This window comes from Pteropus vampyrus, unplaced genomic scaffold, assembly GCF_000151845.1.
Source record: "Pteropus vampyrus isolate Shadow unplaced genomic scaffold, Pvam_2.0 Scaffold123, whole genome shotgun sequence".
Classification (NCBI taxonomy): domain Eukaryota; kingdom Metazoa; phylum Chordata; class Mammalia; order Chiroptera; family Pteropodidae; genus Pteropus; species Pteropus vampyrus.
Genome location: NW_011888904.1, coordinates 2197394 through 2217003, shown reverse-complemented (window position 1 = coordinate 2217003; position 19610 = coordinate 2197394). Strand labels below are relative to the sequence as shown.

At 44.5% G+C, this 19610-nt stretch overlaps 2 protein-coding genes across 5 annotated transcripts in view; one reads left to right on the top strand and one right to left on the bottom strand.

The window, feature by feature from the left end:
* TSTD2 (thiosulfate sulfurtransferase like domain containing 2) overlaps positions 1 to 6685 on the top strand; it is a 23747-nt gene extending 17062 nt beyond the window's left edge. For 3 of the 4 annotated variants that reach the window (XM_011366237.2, XM_023534220.1, XM_011366238.2), the window contains exons 7-10: positions 894 to 1012; positions 1520 to 1678; positions 2268 to 2406; positions 4259 to 6685. In XM_011366237.2, the coding sequence (XP_011364539.1) occupies positions 894 to 1012; positions 1520 to 1678; positions 2268 to 2406; positions 4259 to 4554 (713 nt within the window). In that variant the 3' untranslated portion in view covers positions 4555 to 6685. The remainder of the gene's footprint in view (positions 1 to 893; positions 1013 to 1519; positions 1679 to 2267; positions 2407 to 4258) is intronic. The other variant, XM_023534221.1, reaches the window with a different exon arrangement.
* Positions 6612 to 19610, bottom strand: part of TMOD1 (tropomodulin 1) — a 62953-nt gene continuing 49954 nt past the window's right edge. Inside the window, exons 9-10 of the mRNA XM_011366240.2 lie at positions 13630 to 13774; positions 6612 to 7129 (exon numbers count right to left, since the gene is read on the bottom strand). Coding sequence (XP_011364542.1) covers positions 7065 to 7129; positions 13630 to 13774 — 210 coding nt within the window. The 3' untranslated portion in view covers positions 6612 to 7064. The remainder of the gene's footprint in view (positions 7130 to 13629; positions 13775 to 19610) is intronic.

The following is a 19610-nucleotide window of genomic DNA, read 5'->3' as shown; positions in this document are numbered from 1 at the left end:
TGTTGGGATTCATTCCTAAACAGAAAGAGGCTCCTTTGGTGCTTTCAAACTCTATCATGAGTGGTGACTAAAGTCACCAGAGCCCCTGCCCACGAGGTGTGGTTACTCCACCCTGCCAAATTCACCAAAAGTTCCTCAGTTTCCTGAAGATACAGGAATATTTTATCCTGGAGAGTTAAGAAGGCAAAGGGCCCACCAGATAGGTTCTCTTGTTTTTAGTCTCCTTATATTTTGCTTATCTTCTTCGTCTGCTTTCACTCCTCCATCTTCTCATTCTTTCCTCTCCATTAGCGTTTCTCATATATCATTCCTGCTGTCAACCCTCACACCTTTTCTCTTAGTCATATACACAAACTTAAGATATATGCTTATTACCCTTTTGGATTTTTTAAAAACAGATTCCAACTTTATCACACTTGCGTGTGCCAAAGTTCTTAGCCTTGAACTTGAGATTGACCTTGGTATAGAACCGTTTATAAAGCCTGTTGTCAAGCATATACATGTATAGGCTCCTCCATGTATAGTGACAATAGAACACTGGCCATCCAATGGACCAACAAAACCCACTTAGCAATGTAGATCCCAACTGTTGTCTGGCTTTTATCATTGGGTTAGTTCAGGTATGAGGATACAGATTTTTTGACTGTTTCTCAACTGCCAGGTCCCCAGTAGTGTTCATCTTAGGTGGGGAGAGAGTGAGGGTACCTAGAATTACTAAATTATTTTATGATCATCGGATAATGTAATTTTGAGACATAATCGTAATTATTAAGAGAAAAGGTTTGGGTGGAAAGAAACAACATGTAAGTCATTGGCCTGGATCAATAGTGATTGGGTTTTATTTTTGTTAATTTGTTTTGTTTTAACTATTTTTTTTTTTGGTTTGGTTTTAGGAATCCATTTATCCCCAGGTGAATTTCATAAAGAAGTAGGAAAGTTTTTGTCTCAGGCAAATCAAGAACAAAATGATACTATTCTACTGGACTGCAGAAACTTCTATGAAAGCAAAATAGTAAGAACAGAACTGAGTCCCCACAACATGGCATGTTTCCAAAGGGGATACTGTGTGTGTGTTCACCTGTGGCCACGTCACATGGATCTCTTCCTGCTGCTAGCAGCGTCAGAGAAAACCCAAGCCTTTGAACTCAGGATCTAGTAAGAATGTCTAAGAAAATATGAATTAAAGACATCTTGGCACATAATGTACTTATTGGCTCCCATGTGCCTACCCTTGACATATGTCAAGGATCTTGTAAAATTCGCTTTGGGCAGCCTCTCCAGTTCTGAGAACTCTGGCAAAGTGACCCACAGACCATCAGCCTTGCCTCCAAGTTCCAGATCTTAAAGTTGAAAGGTCAGAGTGTTGGATGAGAACAGCAACTACCAAGCATTTCCTTTCTTGGTAGTTTCTTGGGTGGGGGTGGGGGTGGGGGAAGGGGTGTTTGACATAGAAAAGAACCTTCGTTCCTACCAGGTATGCTTTTCTGATCATTTTCCTTCTGCTGCTCCCATGTTGTAGGGACGATTCCAGGGCTGCTTAGCCCCAGACATCAGGAAATTCAGTTACTTCCCTAGCTACGTTGACAAAAATCTGGAACTTTTCAGAGAGAAGAGGGTACTGATGTATTGCACTGGGGGCATCCGTTGTGAGCGGGGTTCAGCCTACCTTAAAGCCAAGGTGAGTCACCACCCTTGGGGCCCTGCGGGCCTGGTGGTGAATAAGGATTCACCCACTGCATTTGTGGAGCTTTCCACCCCCCACCTTCATCCCTTCTCCTCCCCCAGCCAGCCAGGGGTTTATTGTCCCCTTGTATGGTTTCAGCCTACAGTTTGTAAGTATAAAATAAGAAGTTCTTAATCTCAAAATATGAAAAGCACTTAACAGTCTCTAAGATTCATCAAGTAACTAAGGGAAAGATCAGTTACTTTCTCCCTTTTCCTAATCCTTTTTCTTGATCCTGAGGAGAGAAAATTCAGTAACATTACATGTCACAACAGGTGTCTTCCTATATTTAGGGGGCAGCAAAAATAGTTGGGCTTCGGTGGATCTAGAGAGCGAAGGCCCTGAGTGCTGTCGTCACCCATCCCCCCGGTAGGCAGGGTCTGGCCAGTTGGTCCCTTGACCCCCTTGGTCAGCAATTTCTCGGTGTCCTATAGTGGGAGCCAGGAGCCCCTTCTTTGGCATCCCTCCCCCCACGCCGCTCTGTGGAGCTTCTTACTGTTCTCTGCTTGTCTCCTCACACTTCCTGTTGTTTTTCCATACATAGGGAGTGTGTAAGGAAGTGTTCCAGCTCAAGGGCGGCATCCACAAGTACCTGGAAGAGTTTCCGGATGGTTTTTACAAGGGGAAGTTGTTTGTTTTTGATGACCGTTATGCCTTGTCCTACAACAATGACGTAGTGTCAGGTAGGTCAGCAGAAGCCTAGAACCTGAACCTGTGATCAGGCACACTGCATGTTAACCATTCTGGAAGGCATAGTACTGATTGCATGAAGAATAAAACAGGGAAAGGAGGTACACAGTGCCACCATTGCCCAGCAGAGTTGGAGATCCTGCAGCAGAGCAGACAGAGCCCTGGACCAGAAGTCAAGAGGCCTGTATTTGGATCCTGGCTTCACCATTTACTGGTTAGGCAAGTCCTTTAAAATGAGGATAATGTCCCTCGCTCTATCTACCTGCTAGGAGTTGGATAGGTTAAATCAGGAGTCTTGACCTGGGTCAATATATAGAATGCAGGCATTCTGTGAATTTTGATGGGAAAATAATTATAATAATTTTGTATTTTTTATAACTCACTAAATGTAGTACTTTCTTCTATTATAAATGTAAGCAACAAACCAGTAATATTAGACGTGCCTGTGACTGTCATCAATAGAAATCACAATATTTTCATAGATTCTAGTGGCTCCAGATATCTCAAAATAGCATTTATGTTCCTCATTGCTTCAAAATAGAAAGTTATTCGGCCCACCACTAAGTCTTATTATTTAATGTGCTAATAAATATCTTAATGTATCCCAGATTTTTAAAAATAATTTAAAATATTGCATTTCTACGTAACTGGGTTCCTTAGTAATCCTGTGTAGTTTATACATTTAAAAAACATTTTTCCAAGACAGAGTTCATAGTCTTCACTAGACTGCTATGTAAATCCATGGCACAGAATCAAAGCACCCCTAGTTTAGATGGTCTGTGGACTCACGGGGTGGGCACTTACTTAGGTGAGTGGGGCATTCCAAGGTCAGAGCTGAACCTCGGGCCGAGGCCAGAGGCAGGAATTGTCACAGGAGGGAAGGTCACAGGAAGTGTGTGGTTTGACTGTAATTTTGAGTCTACCCTAACATGCTACCAGACAAGGGCACATGTAGTAACATGAGGGCAGTCGATGAAGGATGGGAATCATCTTTTAGAACAATGGCTCTTACCCCTGGATGCCACAGTCTTGAATAGGAAAGGTTGCAGACAACCCTAGTGACTATTGCAAACTTCTGCATCTCCTGGGATCAGAGAAAGATGGCATTACCTCTCAGCTAGTGAATAAGATGTGAGTTTTGATTGATCTTTTAAATTCATTTTGGTAGTCTTATATTTGTGTCTTATTGAAAGCGACTTCACATCTGTTTTGGAGCTAAGATGGAATACAGAGGGGAGAGAGAAGGCCCAAGGGTAGCTTAGATAAGCTTGCTAAGGAGACTTGAAGAAGAATGATATTATCAATGACAATAGGAAGTCAGCGGGAAAAACCAACTGAGAAAGTAGATAATGTGAGATTTAGGAATCCAGGTGGTCACGTGTCCACCAGCACCTGCAGGAGAACCTGAGGCCTGGGGATGAGGGATGTAGACTGCAGAAGCTGAATGTCACTGTGGGATCATCTGCATTCAGGTGTGTTGTCTTCCACTGAAAAAGGGAATGATCTAAAGGCAAAAGGCCATTGAACAAGAGGTGGTTGGTTGGGCAGCTTTGTAATAGTTATTGAAATTGCTGGTACCTGTTTTTTAAATGGCGGGGGGGAATGGGTCAGTGAATGTTAGAACCAGGAAGACAATTCCCAGAAGCCACCTCCTTCCCCAAAAAAAGTGGTGATGGGGAGCATTTTTTTTTTGTTAGAAAACAGATTTACTGTTTAGAAACCTTCCCAGGCACAACAGGATATATTAGATTCTGATGAGCTAAGACATATTTAGGAACTGGAGAAGCGCCTATCTCCGTGTGCACATGTGTGTGTTTGTAACAAAGGCTTTTCTTCCTTCTTCAGAATGTTCATACTGTGGTGCCCCATGGGACCAGTATAGACTCTGCTCCACTCCCCAGTGCCGCCAGCTTGTCTTGACTTGCCCCGCCTGCCAAGGACAAGGATTCACAGCATGTTGTGTCACATGTCAAGACAAGGGGAACAGGCCAGCTTCTGGCCCTACCCAGAATAGCTTTAAAGAGGAATGTGAGTGTACAGCCCGACGACCACGCATACCCAGTGAACTTTCACAGCAGACACAGTTCCCCCTGAATCCAGAGCCAAGGCCTGATGTTGGGGAGGATGGGCCGGGCCAGTGAGTAGCACCGTCAGCATTTCTGAGCCTGCACAAAGCTAGGTTTGGGGCTACCACAGATTGAAGAATATCAAGGCTACAACAACAGAGAAATGGGTAAATTTAGTGCTGGCCATTACCACCATGGCTAACTAGTCACCGTATTGGCCACATGTATTTCACAGGAGGAGGGCAGAGGGACTTGGCACTGACCACTTACCTGAGACATTCTGACTCAGAAGGTGCTAGAGCGTAAAGAAAGGTGATCTGTGTGGGATTCCAAAGCTGCTGAGGGATACAGCCTTGAGCTTAGTAACTAAGTCATGCCCTTTCGGTGCCATGCAGCAGGACTGGTAGTAATTTTTCTTGTCACCAAACCTGTCCTGATGGCAGAAATGTAAAAGCTTTGGCGCTAGAAGTGGACTCTGGAACTAGGTTCTGTAGGTCACCTGCCATCCACCTCTACCCTACCTTGTGTCTCTTAGCCTGAGAGTGCTAGACCAGGATCTGCAAACGCCAGCATTTGGCCTACCTCCTGCTTTTGTAAACAGTTTTATTGGAATAGCCACACCCATTTATTTACAAAGATTGATGGCAGAATTACTTATTTACAACAGAAACATGGCCTGCAAAGCATAAAATATTTAGTATCTGGCCCCTTAAAGAAAAAAATTGCCACCTCTTGGTCTAGACCAACAGCTCATCTGATGGAGCAGATAGTCTTAAAGATGTGGCCCACCTTCATTTTTTATTGCCTTGGTTTATGCCAGAGATGCCCCCCTAGTAGTCTCTGCTCCCCGCAACACCCACCACACTCTTAGCTTTTAAGTTTTCTCTTTGAGAGATTCAAACTAGCTTAATGACACTGACATTTGGACAGTAGTTTTTAGATGAGTACCTCGGAATATAAGATACTTTGAGTGAAGGTTGTTCAGCACTGCCGTGGTGGTTTCCCAGCCTTCTGGCCAACATATTGGACACATGTCCCTGTCACTCAGGTCCCAAGAAACACGCAGCTATTCGTAGACCAACAGATTTAATATGATGTTGCAGTTTCCAGTGATGCAGAATAGAGCTGCAATTGTGTTTCAAGGCAAAGCCAGTGGACCTGGCTGTCACTGGAGCATGGTGCCACTCGAGGGCCCATCTGCAGCCTCAGTAGACACTCTTCCACAGTGGTGAGGCCCTGGCTTTGCCTCTGGTTACCCTGTACCGTCCACATCATTACAGTTCAGGGTGCAAGACTTCATTTTTGATCAAAAACCTCTCTGCTCAGTGCTCTGCTGCTTAGTCTGTGCTCATCAGTTCTTTGGCCTGTCCTTGATCGTAAGATTTGACCAGTCACTCATGAAAGTAACTCCCTAGGCAACAGAAATACTAGCTTAACTGGCACTGTGGTATATTAAAAGGCACAAGGGCATTTTGGCTTAACATTTTTGCTAGATCCCAAGAGGTGCACACGATATTAAAAAGGATGCGGCAGCAGTGCCACAATTGCATTGTCAGAATCATCATCTTGGGATGGTTTGGCCAGGGTTCCTAATTCTTTAATATCTGGATCTTTACCACTGGCTTTCAGAAGCTTAATTTTTACAGGCAGGAGATTAGCGGTGACTTGTCTAGTAAGTGCTGCCACAGGTAGTTGAGATCCATCAGCATAGCCACGATGGACTAGAAATTTACCACTCTGTTTGATTTCACATAAGCCATTAGTCCACTGTGCAATATAGAAAGGTGTTTTCTATAGTATTTGGCCATAGGTTTTCACATCCACCATGAGTTTGGCATTCGATAAGGAAAAAATTCTGACTCTGGTATTAAATTTTAAAGAAATCCCAGATGTTCATAAGGAATTTTATTGCCTGGGATTGGTGAAGAAAGATGGTGTTTGAAACTTGAAATTTTACCATTGGCTTTTCTGTTATTTCCTTGTATCCAGCAAAAGGAACCTCATGTTCTTTGATTCCTAGCAGAGCTCTGTGGCTTCAGTCTGTCTTTCTCAAGGGACAAAATTGTATTCTTGACCCAGTAATCAGTTTGTCAGCTTTAATCTTGAGGTTCTTAAAATTTAAAGGAGGTTAATAAAGAATTATGATCTTTTGCTAACTAGCTAAGATCAAATTTGTAATAAAGTATTTTATAATGCTTCTAAACCATATGGAAGAGTGTGCTGTTTTTTATGGGTTACACATTTTAAATACATCTGAAACATCACAAAGCAAGGCCACAAAACCAAGCTCTTGGGCTTAAGTCACTGCTGCTATAACGTCTTCAGTAAGATCTGTCAGTTCTGGGGCTTCTTAGTTTTTTAAATAATAACCAGATTAACTTCTGTGACTAAAGAAAAACTTCATATTAACCATAGTTTATAAAATTTTCAACTGCAACCACTAGTTAACCTAAAACCTTAGTGCATAAAGAACTGAACCACAAAAGGGTTTTTGTGCCGGCATTTTGCTTTCTGATTTCCACTGCAGAGCACAGATTATCAGTAGAACATGTCCAGTTCAAAGGCATGGTCATCGTCACCACACACTAGACGCCACTCCGGCACTTGGGAATGATGGGCCCAGTCAAATCTGCAAGCCTCCTCTTCCTCACTGGAAAGGAATGGAGATGAGATGTAAGTAAGCCAGCTGTGTTCCAGGAACCACTGCTGTGACTCGAAAGCACTGTGAAGCTTCTTATTAACTTTGACGGAGTCTGAAGTCGGTTGTTTTTAAAGGACAGTTACGCGTGGGTTGTGTAATAGCCTGCAGTTTGTCAGCGTTCACTGACGAGGGTCTGCGGTAGTGTAGATTCATTCATAAATTACTTCTAAGTTGTTGACCACACAGGCATAAAACCGCCCTATCCAGCTTCACTGTTTTAGCTTTGTGTACAGAGGCCCTGCAGTGGACAATTCTTAATCCATTTCAGATAAGGAGTTCAGTTGACCTTAATGAAACTAAGGGTCGTAACCTGCTGGAAATTTTCCCTCAGCTCTTCCTCGGAGCTGGCCGACCTCCTGCCTATGTAGTAAACAACAGTTTCCACCCTAAGATGCCTCTTGATTATCTGTGTCCCCTTATGGTTAACCCGGACATTTTCCCAGGGACAATATAAACTCAAACACTGATCACATAACAAAGTAGTTAAGTGCCATAAAGAAGAAAGCAATAGCCAGGATCTTGCAGGCTGAAGGCATTAGCTTATAGAATGAGTGGGGATGGGGGTAGGGGGTTCCCTTTGTTGTGACAAGGGAGAGTGTTTTGAAATGAATTACGTGTCTGCAGATGAAGACCAAGCAGCAAGCTATATCAGCCACGAGAGAGGGAGGTGGGGGGCCAAAGAAGTCTGTAGAACCGGTAGGTGGCAGTCGGGGGGCTGCTGGTGTGGCAGAGACAAGAAGCTATTGCCCAGAGGAAAAAAGTCTGTCTATACTTAGATGTCTTCCAGTTCCCGAGCTGAGCCGGTAGACCTGCGGCCACCAGATCGATGCGTACGAGCTGCAACAAGAACCAAATCAGCTTGCGCTTCACACTGAGCACATAAAGCAGAACCACCCAAGAAGGTGTAGTATTGGAGTTGTGGCAGGGAGCTGCGGGGAGGGGCGTGGCGGCACGCAGGTCGCCCAGTCTGGGGCCTAGAGTTCAGCTGGTGCCTGAGCTCCTACACACTGTCAAAAGAATAACAAATCGGTGGGCAATCTGGTAAGACAAAACTGTGTCTAGCCAGGTTCCTGGAACTGTCGGAATGTCCAACAGCTTGGGGTAGATGTGGAGAAACCAAAACCGAAGCCCAAAGAGTGGAGGAGGTTTGCCTGAGGTGACCAGAGGGTTTACATGAACCAAACAAGCATCTTCACGTTAGCTGTGCAAGCATGCCAGGAGGGCAGTCCTCATGACACCGCTTGCACACTCAACACCTCATTACAGCCCCTCCAGCAAGTCTGGAACGTCAGTGTTGTCACCACATCATGGATGAGGAAAGAAGAGCAGAGAGGGTACGTTTCTTGCTCGAGGCAATAAAGCTGGCACCAGCGAGGACCAAGGCTTGTGCCCCAGTCCAGTGCCTCCCTCAGTACAATCCGGGCCAGTCTAGGTAGGGCTCCCATATCCACATCTCATCTGGTTCTGCAAGGAGGATTAGCAACTTTCCCCTGGAGAAGAAAAGGGCCAGGGCCCTGAGACCTGGCGACAGAGTCAGGACTTGGAATCTGGGTCCCCAGCCCAAGGCTCAGGGCACAGAAAGGGGATTCCATATTTCTGTTCCCCTTACACATCCTCACTGTGTACACTGGGCTAGATCTGTGCCAAGTTCCCCTGGCATTGACCTTACCGGGAGTGGATGAAAGAGAAAAGGCACCTACTTACTCTAGTATTTTCCCCCATTTTAATGAAAGAAATTGAGGCCGAGAAGGAAGTAACTTGCCCCAGGTCACGATGAATAAGTGACATAACTGGGAGTACAAACCTGGCAAACCCCTCCACACTGCTTATCATCGCAAGAGCCAGACTTGCTTACTGCCAGAGCTGGAAGGAACCTTGAGTCACCTGGACCAACCTCCACCGGTAGTTTGCACTCCCTCCACTGCTTCCTGCCAACCTTGAACACCTCCATCATGTCTCCGGGAAGCATTTTACATCCGTTTATATATTCAACAGCATTTACTGAGTGCTATTATGTGCCAAGCACAAGAATCAGAAATAAGGATAATGCCTAACAGAGGAACAAGATGTACCAACAAGTTTGATAAAATATTACAGGAACCCTGGCAGGTCTCTATCAAGTATGAGGCATAATGAAGGGGTCAGATCTTCTGAGGATGGGCAGGTAACATGTCTGTTGAATCTTAAATGATAAAGGAGGGAGCAGGAGCAAGAGGAGTAATCGGCCCTCTAGAGGGGTGCTTTTGCCTGAGCCACTCGTGCTACTCGGACTGATTGATAGTAATATGGCAAGAGGATGGCTCGCCAGGGGTGTCAAGAGATGAGTCTAGCAGGTCCTCACCCAGAGAGGAGGTGGAGAGTGCAGGCGCTGGGGCTGGACTGCCAGTGCACCCCAATTCTGCCTGTGGGTAACCTTACCTACTTCTCTAGGCCTATTTCCTTACTGCAGAATGGGGATGACAATAGCACCTACCTCAGCCGACTATTGGCAGCACTACAGGAGTTAGTAAGACTGAGCAGTGCCTGGCACACAGGGAGCACCGCGTGTCAGCCACAGTTGTTAAGGGACTTGTGAGCCATGTCAGCGAGTTTAGCCTACGGAGATGTGGGAGCCCATAAAGGGTTCTAAGCAGAGTGATAGGACAAGCTTTGGGATGAGCACTGTGCGGGATGCCAGCCCTGGAGGAGCTGGAGGACCCGAGGAAGTTGCAGGATGGCAGGAGGATGTGATGAGAGCTTGGCATGAGGCAGAGCAATGGGAATGGCGAGGAGGTGACTGACTGGCTGTGGTAGGGGTAGTATATATAGAGAGAGGGCCAGATGTCTGGCTCAAATGGCTGTGAGGAGAGTAGAGCTCTTTCCCGAGATGGTTTTGGGGAAGATGATGAAATCCATTTGGAGTGCGCCATGCATGGGGTGCTTGTTAGAAAGGCTTCCTTGAGACTGTAGTAAGAGAGTGACTTTCCCAGGAAGAGATGTTTTCTGCTTTTAAACATGTTACTCTCTTTTTTCCACTCCACCTTCCCCCTTCCCACCACACATACACAACTGTCTTAACTTGGAGTCTGCAATTCGGATTTCATTAAGTGGAGAGAACTTCAGTGGCAGATTTACAGGACCTGAGAGCCAGGCTCAGCTATAAATAGTGTGGAGATAGGAGTCATCTGAGATCACCATGGAAAAACGTAGATGGGGCTCCACGGCCCCTCCCAGATCCCACCACGCCCAGGCGCCCTGCTTTCTCCCCCAGAACACTCTAGTAAGAGCTCAGTGCACAGTTTGGGAAGGATCAAAGGTTCCCCAGTCAGGATAGGTCCCAGGCAGGCTGCCTGTCTGCAGAAGCACTGGCGGATCCATGGCATGGGGACTGAATATCCACCAAGGAGGAGCCCACCTGCTCACAGGCTGGCAAAACCCAAGCACCACAGAGACCCCGCCATGGGCCAGAAGCCAGCACAGAGGCAGGTAGGAGTGAGAAGGAAAACTGAGAAGCCAGTTCCCTTCCCCTTTGTGCTCAGACACTGCTAACAACCACGGTGGTTGGACAGAGCCTGCAGGAGGCTTTTATGACCAAAACAAAACAAAACAAAACAAAACAAAACAAAACAAAACAAAACATTCAGCCTGTCCGTTTCTTCGGAGCAGCCAGAGTGGGATGAATATACTGTGTTGGAAAGAAAAGATTTCTCTTTTGCAGGAGGAAGGTGATGCACTACCAGAATCAGAAGCGTGTCTTTTACAAAAATTAGCAGATGGGTAAGAATTTGCTTTTAAAGCTAGAAATCCTACATCATCAACGAGCACTCTGAATGTTACGTGTAATCACTGAAATGATTCTCCCATAATTCCTTATGGGCGAAACCCCAAGGGAACAGCTGCACAGTTTCCTGGGGTAACCCAGAGGCGCACTTTTATCACCTGTCACGCCTGTCCAGGAAACTGTCATGGTCCCACTTCTCACCTGCTTTCATCATCAAACTTTTCAGCTTGGCATTACAGGCCTTCGTTCTGGGTCTAACTCCCCATAATAGCTCCTCAGTCCTTCTAGATCTTTCTATCTCTCCTGTCCTGCATACAGGGTCTTATTGCCTTGCCTTTGCCTGTGCTTATACTCCCACCGAGAATGCCTCCTGACCCTCTCCACAGCCTGTCTCTTCCTTTCGAGGCTGGCTAAAGGCCCACCCCAACCAGGATGCTTTGCCTAACCAGCCTCTGTCCTCACAAATCCTGTCCCCATTTTGTTTGGATATAGCTTTTAGGCATTCTTGAATTTTTAGGCACATCTTTGAGTCTTTTCTCCTCTAAAAGGTGTAAAGTTTCTTGTTTCAGGGAACTAGCCTTTCTGCTACCCTTTGTGTCACAATCACAATCCTGGGAACACACAAGGTGCCCCGAAAGGGCTTGCTGTAACCAACAACTGGAGTGACTTGAGTGAGTCGCTGCCTGGAAGGGCGGTCTCTCCCAGGCTTCACTTTCTCTATAGGGGAGCTGGAAGGACAGGCCTGAGTCACTTCCAGCTCTGGCACTCTCGGGTCCCGGTCCTGCCATAACCTCAGGAAGTCCCTGGTCATTGAAGTTGGGCCTGGATTTTGGAATCACAGACTGTCAGGACAGGGAGTCCTCGAGGGCCATTTCATTCAACCCCCAGCTGATTTTGGTGACTCCCCTACAGCACCCCTGATCGCTGGTCATCTGGAACCTTTTGTCCTCAGAAAAAAGACCCCCAGACCATTTTGCCACTGGAAGACCAAAGCTGGATTAGCCCCAAGATAGGCATCAAGGGGCACAAAGGAAGCTTAATTTAAGCTGGGAGAGAAAAAAAAAATGTGAGCCAGTTGCATATCAGAATAGAACTCAAGGCTTTTACATGCTTGTTCTGAAGCCAGACCATAGCTGGGCTGACAGAGTTTAGATCGACAGCCTTAGCAATTCAGAGTAGCTATCATTTCTGTTACATAATAATTATGATTCTTAGCTATTTGTGTTTGTCCTTATTTTATTTCAAATAAGGGCACTTCAGATAAACCAAGACACGGGGTGCATTTGTTTGTTTGTTTTATGAACTTTTCTAGACCTGCAGCTCTAGAAAAAATGACATCTGGAGTGGGTAATGAATGAATAGCTTTTGAGCTGTGATATCCTGAAGAGCAGGAAGCTGTGCCCTATAGGACTGTGACTTATGTTTGAATTGACTAACCCAATCTAAAGTGTGTGTGTGTGGCTCTGTGGTTACCTACGCAGAGGTTCCGTGAGTAGCTGCTTTGTGCATACACATCTACACACTCATCTCCATTCTTCCAGGCCTTCCATGCATCAGCCCAGCTTCAGATTCATCATTGGGAAGTGACTTAAGTTTGAGATGTGCTTTAGTATTAGGCTCTTTGTATTTTACTGAGTGTTAGAAACAAACAAACAACAACAAAAAGCCACGTGTAGAGCAGGTTTGAATTTGATGAAAAACTCACTGAAGACATTGTCCTTTTGAAACACAGTTATTTCATAATTCAGTCCCAGAAAGTAGCTAGCTTGTTTTCTTTTCTTTCTAAACTCATTATGCCTCCTCCTCTTCTGTAATAAGAGCAATCTAACTTGGTTTGTCTTTCTCCTGCCTTACCCTGGGAAACTCATGGCTAAATATAATTATCGATTATGTTAACATATTAGACCTACAATCCTTTTCTTGTTTTGTATTTTTTTTTTCTTATTTTCCTGTAACCTTATCAGACACACTCCTTTTTGGACTTTATATCAAGTTATTTTAGCAGCCAGGAACAAACATAATAAATAACTACCCCTAGAGCTTGAGGACAATTGGCATCTGGAAGAAAGTTGATGATTGATCTCACTTTTCATTCAACTGACTTAGATATGTATTTGGCGTATGCACATAAGATTGTTTTTTCTAAAAAGAAAGTGAAAGAAAATGTCACAAACTGTCTTTAACTGAGATTAAATTAATATTTACTATGAAGTCGACATTTTCAACTTTTACCTTAAAAACAGTGAGAAGTCTCCTAGGCTTGGGTTTTGGGTGGTAGTGCTGGTTGGGGCCTTTGGGATCTGGGGCCAGAGCCAGACTGTGACCAGGACAGGACTCTGAGTTCAGAGAAGGGCGTTCAAAAGAGACTAATGGTGAGCCTTGTGCCCTCCCTCGTTTCACTCAGCTAACGCACAGAGGGTGCCTTCTGAGCCTAGCGCTGAGCTGAGCTGAGGTTTGCTATGGGGAGGGGAGAGGAGAGGGCCCAGCCTTGGCGCCCAAAGACAGGGTGCTAACAGCTTAGCGGGGAGCCAAGGCACCAACAGCAAACAAATGTGACCAATATGAAAGTCGGGAGTCACACTCGCCAAGAGGACTCCCTGGAGAAGGTATCAGTGGAATTCCCTGCCATATCCCCCAGGACAGGTGGAAAGATGACAAGCAAGTGGGTAGGGAGCATATTTTCACTCACCAAGGTCGTTGTTACTCATCATGGCATTGGACGCCCGTAGCCGAGGCCCCTGCTGGGTAAAGTGGTAGCCGAACTTCAGAAGCGTTGTGTTTTTTTCCAACATGCTCACGATCTCCATTTCCACTTTGTTGCCCAGGGGCTGGCTCTTTGGTCAAGAAAAAAAAAAACAAAAAACTGTCACCACTCATCCTATTTCCATAGAATCTAAACCTTTTCTACCTGGAAGAAACCCTGAATGGTGGGTGGGGATTTTAACCCCGCCTCTAAGATCTGGAAATGGAAGTTTAGAGAAAGTGAAAGGTTATGCAGCCAGGAGGTAATGAGCTAGGATTCAAACCCCAGGCCACTGGACAGCAAGAACAGATCTGTCCACTGGCCCACAGAAGCCTTCCTAGAATATTTGAGCAGGGAGAATCTTCGAATCATCTATTCCCAAGGAGATTTAAAAATCCCGCTGCCCAGGCTATTCCCCACACTAATTAAATCAGAATCTCTCGGAGTGAGGCTCAGGTGTCTGTGGTTTCTAAAACTTCCCAGGTGATTCCAATATGCAGCCAGGTTTGCTAATCAGTCATTCAGACTAATCTTCAATTTGCAAATGAAGAAACTGAGGCCTAGAGAGGGAAAAGGATTTGCCCATGGTCACAGAGGAAGTTGGGAATGTCAGCGATAGCTTCCTAAAGCCTGTTATTTCCCTACCCCCAAATCCATAGCGGTCATCTGACAGATTAAAGAAAAAAGGAAAACCTGGCAATGCACAGTGTGGGGAAGGATGTGATGAGGATGTTTACCAGTCTTTTTTCTAACGGTGGGGAAAAACGGGAATCGACTTAAACATTCATCAATAGGGAGCTGCTCAAATAAACGGCACTTGGGCTTGATAACAGAACATGGGCAGCTGTAAAATGATGACACAAATCTTTGGTCATAGGCCTGGAAAGATGGCCACGAAACACTACTGAGTAGAGAAAAAAAGCCGAGTTACAGAACAGGTCATATGTATGTAAAGTTCCCGATATTTTTCATACACACAAATGTGCACTGATAGGCCTGGAAGTTTATTGGTGGTGGTGGGATTTAGGGAGTTTTGTTTTCTTCTTCATATCTTACCGTATTGTTCGAGTTTCTGTTACCATGTATAATAAGATAATAAAGAATAAACATAATCTTAAAGAGGTTTGAAAAAACGTAGAAAGTAACATTTTACTTGATGGTTTAAGACTTCCCCCCTCAGAGTAGGAACAAGACAAGGATGTCCACTCTCACCAACATTGTCCTAGCCAGGACAATTAAGCAAAAAAAAAAGAAGTAAAAGGCATTCATATTGGAAAGGCAGAAGCAAAACTATTTGTATTTGCAGGTGACACGATATTGTAAATAGAAAATCCTAAGGAATTCATACAAAACTATTAAAGCTAATAAACAAGTTCAATAAGATTGCAGGATATAAGATCAATATACAAAAGTTGAAGTATTTCTGTACACTGGTAAATAATTCAAAAATTAAGAAAACAATCCTATTTGCAATAACCTAAAAATAATTAGGAATAAATTTAATAAAAGAAGTAAAGGCTAGCACACTGAAAACTACAAACAGCATAATACATTAAAGAAGACTTAAATGTAAAAATTCCATACTCATGGATCAGAAGTCTTAATATTGCTACGATGTCAATATTCCCAAATTGATCTAAAGCAGCAGCAAACAGAAACACACGACTCCCTCCAGTGGCTCCCCACTGCCAATAGCTGCTGCCATTTATTGAAAACGTACTATGTTCCCAATGCCTTGTACCCAACTCGTAGCACCTCAGTTCACTCCCTCAACAGCGCAACAGGATAAGCCCCATCTCCTCCTCAGCCTGGCACACGAAGCCCCACACAGTTTAGTCCTTGCCTTCCTTCCTCCCAGTCCTTACCCAGCTTGTTTACCCCAGGAGATCAGGTACATGGTACCTGGTGCCTGCAGAGGTCTACTTCTGAAAGCTCAGGTGCCCTGCTGCCTCTGCAATGGAATGCCCTTACCCTCCTATACCCACCGGCTGATGTCTCTCTAGTGCTTAAATACCCATCACAAATGCCCCTTTCCCAATAAGGCCTTTCCTGATCCTTATCCCTGGAAACATTCTTTCCCCACTCCACACTCAAATGGCACATTGTATGACCCTCTCTCCCCAGCCCGGTCCATCTGCCTTATTTGAGTCACCTGCCTCTATATCTGTCTCTCCAACTAGACCTGTGTTGTTCAGTACAGTGGCCACTAGCCACATGTGGCCTTTACAATTTTTTTAATTGAGATATAATTGACATAACATGACATAGTTTCAAGTGTACCACACAATGATTTAATATTTGTATACATCGTAAAATGATCACAATAAATCTAGTTAACATCCATCACCATACTTAATTGCAAATTTTTTTTCTTGTGATTAGGACTTTTAAGATTTACTCAGCAGCTTTCAAATATGCTATATAGTATTATTAACTATAGTTGCCATGCTGTACATTCTATCTCCATGACACTTATTTTATAACCAGAAGTATATACTTTTTGATCTTCTTCACCCATTTCTTCCACTCCCCCCACCCCCCGCCCCCTGCCACCTCTGGCAACTACCAATCTGTTCTGTTATCTATGAGCTTGGTTTTTTTGTTGTTGTTGTTATTGATTCGTTTTCAGATTCCACATACAAATGAGATCACATGGTATTTGTCTCTGTCTGACTTATTTTGCTTAGCATAATGCCCTTGAGGGCAATCTATGTTGTTGCAAATGGTAAGATTTCATTCGTTTTTTATAGCTGAATAATATTCCATTGTATATATCACATCTTTTTTATCCATTCATCCATCAGTGGATACTTAGGTCACTTTCATGCCTTGGCTATTGTAAATAATGCTGCAATGAACATGGGGGTGCACATATCTTTTCAAATTAATGTTTTCATTTTCTTCAGATAGATACCTAGAAGTGAGATTGCTGGGTCATATGGTAGTTTTATATTTAACTTTCTGAGGTACCTCCATACTGTTTCCCATAGTGGCTGCACCAATTTACAGTTCCACCAACGGTGCACAAGTGTTCCCTTTTCTTCACATCTTTGCCAACACTTGTTATTTCCTGTCTTTTTGATGACAGTATAAGGTGATATCTCACTGTGGTTTTGATGTGCATCTCCCTGATGATCAGTGATGTTGAGCATCTTTTCATGTACCTGTTGGCCATCTGTATGTCTTCTTTAGAAAAATGTTTATTCAGATCTTCTGGCCATTTTTCAAAATTGGACTGTTTTAACTTTAAATAATTAAAGTTAAATAAAGTTTAAAATTCAGTTCCTCAGTCATACTCGCCACATCTCAAGTGCTCAGTGTCTCCTGGCTCCCACGTCAGTCAGTGCAGATACAGAACATTTCCATCATCACAAATGTTCTTTTGGATGGTGCTACCCCAGACTGTGAACGCTTGGATAGCACATAGTACCCAAGGTCAAGGAACTGAATTGAATGAAGGAAACAGGAATAGGTTCAGTGCACAGGAGGGTTGAGAAGATACATCAGCCTACATCCAAAGGGACAAGCATGGAACCACAGTTGAGACCTCGATGGAGGACTTCTCCCACATTATTCTGACTTCAGAGCTTGTCTGGGATCAGATGGGCCTGGGAACGCTGACTAGGGCAGACAGAGGGACATTGGTGAAATTCCACCAGCCCATCTGGCATGGCTCCTGAAAGTGCTGGGAAGAGCTCAGGCCTGTCCTCAGAGGACTCAGTATGGCCCTGCACTCTGGCCGACTTGGCCTGGCACATGGTAGAGACTTTCTGAGGCCCCAAGAAGGAACTGGCAGGTCCCCCACCCACCCTGATTACCAGGAAGCCTGGCCTCTCCTTGAGGTCACTTGCTGGGAGAGCTCTTCTAGAACTAAAGATGAGGTACTCTCAGAAAGCACAGGTCTCTCCTGAGTGGAGGGGCTGCCAGGGCTGTTTCTGCAAAGCTGACACTTTATGTTGCTTAGTCCAGAGTACAGAGCACACCGATGCAAAATGCCTCTCTCCACCTCCCTACATCCCAGGCAAGGCAGGCAGGAACTGGCACCTCCGTCTCAGAGGTGAGTAAACAGAGCCCATGAATAAATGGACTGTGCTCCCTCCACTTAATGACAGAACCAAGGCTTGACCTTGACCTGGGGCTGAAAGAACTTCAGCGGATCCTCTAGGCCCACACTCTCAAACTAGCATCCAAACCCCTGAGACACACGCTGATGTGTCAGTGTATGTGAGAGGATACAGGATTCTATTAGATAATCATGGCCAGTCTTCCTAGAGTGTTAATCTTGGACAAAAACCATTATTTTTCCATTAAAGAGTAAAACAGAAAATATGCATACATTTCAGGAAGCTTCTAACTTGCTTCATTCTCGGGCCCTCCCTTTCTCTAGGGACTCTGAGATTAGAAGGCCTCAATCACCTCACAGGTGAGGAAAGAGGCTGTGGGGACAGGGTTGGGACTAATACTCCGGTCTCTTACTTATTCTTCAAATATTTATTATTCAGTGATCGTGTGCCAGGCAATGTCATAAGCACCTTAATTGCGCTAACTCGCTTTCTCCTCACTACAAACCTATGGAATATGTACTGTTATCGTACTTTTCATCCTACAGGCGAGGAACTTGAAGAATAGAGGTATTAAGAAATTTCCTCCAAATAACAGAACTTGTCAGGTGCAGAACCAGGATTTGAACACAGGCTATTTGCTCTAGAGTCTGTGCTAGTTCCCACCTTACTCGGGGACCTCTGAGAGAGCTCAGAAGGCAGAAGTAGGGCTGATGAGAGGAGCCACAGGCAGATGGAGTTTGGCTCAGCATGGCAGTCAGACTGTGATCTTACCATCAGCAGTGCCTACACACAAAAAGAACTGCCTGGTAAGGTAGCAGACGTCCCATCCCTGGAGGTGTGCAAATAAAGGGCAGGCCTTGTGTTGTAAGGCTGTCCCAGATGTCATCACAAATGGGGAAAGCTTAGGCTCCACGACCTTTAAGGCCTCTGAGGCCTGTATTCTGCGAGTCTATAAATAGCTTGTTTGGATGGCATAAAAAAAATCAGGAGGCGACCTTGACAGTGGATGAAAGGCAATTAGAAGCCCCTTGAGGAGGACAAGGGGCCAGTCATGCCAGGAACGTCGATCTCTGGCAGCAGAACCAGGAAGGGGGGTAGAGAAGAACTCCTGCCTCCCTTCAGATTTTCTTAAGAATTAAATAAATTACTTGTAAATAAATATAATCTCATGATGAAAAATTCAAATGAAACTAAGCAGATTGAGTAAAATGATAGTCTCCCTTCACACCATTTATCCTCAATCCCACCCCTTTCTACAGAAGTAAGCACCATGGCCAATGGAGAATGTTCCTATGAATTTTTTTCTATGTGTGAAGTATATAACAGAAGTATACAGATGCTAAATTTTTAAAAATTTTTTCTTTAAATGGATTGATAATATGTTTATTCCTCTGCAACTTGCCTTTTCCATTTAATATTTTCTGGAGATCTTTCCAAGTCAGTACATAGGGAACTAACTCTTTCCTCTGAACTGCTTTATGGAATGCCCTTGTATAGATGAATATTTACTTTGCTTTCATTTTTCCTTGTTACAAACAATTCAGCAGTGGGCTTTGCAGGGGAGGGAAGACGTATTCGTTAGGGTGGACATGGAGATATGGAATGGCTCAGTTGAAAGACGGGCATATTTTGAATTAAAATTGTGAATGTCCTTTCAAAAGGATACAAATGTTGATAAGCCTTCCAGTGGTGTATGACAGCTCTTCACACCTTTACCATGGCCAAGTTCTTATCAATCTGATGAGAAGATGATCAGATTTACTATTTAACAAAACAACCAACCAACGACTCAGGTGGAATTGAGCTGTGACCTAGAGCTGGTGGCTCTGAGACCCCCATTCTGACCCAAGGCACCATGGGCAT